The 2,620-nt window shown below is 35.9% G+C and overlaps 1 protein-coding gene across 1 annotated transcript in view; it reads left to right on the forward strand.

Annotated features, from left to right (window-relative positions):
• The first annotated feature begins 1,627 nt into the window (after positions 1 to 1,627).
• Positions 1,628 to 2,620, forward strand: part of LOC107087215 (uricase-like) — a 10,119-nt gene continuing 9,126 nt past the window's right edge. The window contains exons 1-2 of the mRNA XM_015378659.1: positions 1,628 to 1,690; positions 1,992 to 2,204. Coding sequence (XP_015234145.1) covers positions 1,670 to 1,690; positions 1,992 to 2,204 — 234 coding nt within the window. The 5' untranslated portion in view covers positions 1,628 to 1,669. The remainder of the gene's footprint in view (positions 1,691 to 1,991; positions 2,205 to 2,620) is intronic.

The following is a 2,620-nucleotide window of genomic DNA, read 5'->3' on the forward strand; positions in this document are numbered from 1 at the left end:
TTTTCCTAGACAGAACCTTTAACTAATCTGAGGATATTGTCACTGTAAAGTACCTTGACATGACATGTTATGAATTGCCTCTATATAAATAAACTGAATTAAATCAAATGTGCTGTAAAAATTAGTTTTTTGTCCAAAATAGGCAATTTTTAGAGTGTGTTAATCATATAAAATCACTGTTGAGAGCATTTACGTTCACAATTACAGAGTATTTGATCATAATATTGTTTCAGAAATACCACTTCAATAAAAAGATAATTACACATCATATAAAATGACAGAATAAAATGCAGCTGCATGTTCAAATGCAATGTACAAGAAAATCCTTTTGCTTCTAAGATAGAAGGAAAAAACTAGGTCAACGTTTTGCCTACTTGTGTTTCTAAGTTTATAGGTGTTTAACAATATCAAATATTTGAATTACTGTGATTAATAATTTATTAATGGCTTCTAGTGTGCAAAAGAATATCTCCTGTTGCTGCATCACACACAGCTACTACAAAAGTGGTTACCTTTGAAAGATGAAGAATGGGAATGTTTAATGTTCTCCGATAAAACCTTAGTTTGGGAGCTGGCATTGTCTTAAATTCTCCTTGAAAAATATTGTTATTTGTCATTTAAAAAAATATTTTTGATAAAATGATGATGACTCTGTTGAATTGATTAGGGATGTCAAAATTAACTATTAAAACTATTCCTATGAATGGGGAGATGGTTAAACAGTTTGGAAGATCACATTGTCCAATTTTCCCGTAATTCAACTGAAAATGTGCCTCAGGGATTTATTACAGAAGGAAGGAAGGAAGGAAGGAAGGAAGGAAGGAAGGAAGGAAGGAAGGAAGGAAGGAAGGAAGGAAGGAAGGAAGGAAGGACACCACAAAAGAAGGAAGCTAGGAAGGAAGCCATGAAAAAAGCCACGAAGGAAGCCACAAAGGAAGGAAGGAAGCCAGAAAAGAAGGAAGCCACAAAAAAATACAGGAAGGAAGCCCAGTCACATGACAAGAAATAACTGATCCTGTGTAAAAAATACAGCGGTTAAAGGGTAAAATATACCATAAAAAAAACAAAACAGTTTTATTTGACGGGAGAGTCTCTCTAAACATCTTCCATCAATTGCTAAAGATCAGACCAGGTATATTAGTGGGGTAGCATCTGTTACACTGGTTAACGCCCCAAAAAACAGATTAGTAGGACTTATTGGTCAGCAAAGCCTTTCTCCAGCCTGTCTTAATGGAAACCAACAGCTATGCTGGCTGATGAATTCTCCACCATTCAGTTAAAGCTTCAGGTTCTGTCTAAGGTGTTCATCACAGTATCAGAATATAGGAGTTGGGAGATGAGATGTTAGCTGATATTCAGCTTGCACATCCAGCTGTTCTCAGAGAACAAGGATAAACATTTCCACATCTCAGAGGGGAGAGTTCAGTTTAAAAAAACACCCTGGAGATCAATACAAAATAAAACATCCTCTGAATGTGTGTCTGTCTGTGAATGTTGATGAGTGCTTTTACGTATATGTAAAATATGTTGAAATCTGTCTAGATCTCCCAATCGAGTCAGTGCAAAAAGGGCAACACCCACTAAACAAAATATGTCTGTGCTGCCAAGATCTTTTTAGGTGGTTAGAGACAGGATATGAAACGCCAAAGGTGAAAGAGAAGATAGCAACATGGCATACGTGGGAAATCAGGTAATACATTTTTTTAGAGCAAAAGATGATCATTTTAATGGCTTAAATCTAAACATTTAGCAGTGAAGATAAAAACCATGGTTTGGGGTCAGTGACCTCAAGGCTGAACCTGAAGCTTTTTAGAACCAATAAGCAACATAACATCATAATGAGATATAATAGAGCCAAATATTAATAAAAGACAAACATTTTAGTATGATTTTCTATTATTTCATCACGTAACAAAAAAGTATTTAAGTTTTAGAAAATAACAAGGACATGTCTGACTGAAAACAGCAGCAAGTCTCTTCCATTGTTACAGAATGTGGAGTTTGTTCGGACGGGCTATGGCAAGAATGCTGTGAAGGTGATGTTCATCAAAAGGCAGGGAAGACACCACTACCTTATTGAGCTGAATGCTAACGTTGAAATCACACTCAAATCACGCAAGGATTATCTGACAGGAGACAACTCAGACATCATTCCTACAGACACCATCAAGAACACTGTCCATGCCCTGGCCAAAATCAAAGGGGTGAGTTAGAGCTCCAGTTTTTACTTATTACAGAGTCATCTGATGGGCTGGCACTGTGTTAAATTCTACTCAAAATATTTTTCTTTACTGTTTAAAAAAATGGCTGAAGAGAAGCTGGAGTTACTCGGCTTATTATAAGATGATGACTCTGTTGAATGTATTAGGGATGTCAAAATGCATATTTTTATAAGTATGAACATCCTTTGAATAATATTCAGTCTTAAAAAGCACATTCTGGAATCAGAAGAAGTTCATAGATTGTTGTTTGATATTTGTCAAGAAGGCGACTATTTTCATACATTAAGAGAATGCAAAGACCTTGGAAGATTATATTGTTTGTTGAATATGGGCCCCAGGGATATATGATGTGAAGGAAGGAAGGAAGGAAGGAAGGAAGGAAGGAAGGAAGGAAGGAA

This window comes from Cyprinodon variegatus, unplaced genomic scaffold (assembly GCF_000732505.1).
Source record: "Cyprinodon variegatus isolate N-32 unplaced genomic scaffold, C_variegatus-1.0 Scaffold176, whole genome shotgun sequence".
Taxonomy (NCBI): domain Eukaryota; kingdom Metazoa; phylum Chordata; class Actinopteri; order Cyprinodontiformes; family Cyprinodontidae; genus Cyprinodon; species Cyprinodon variegatus.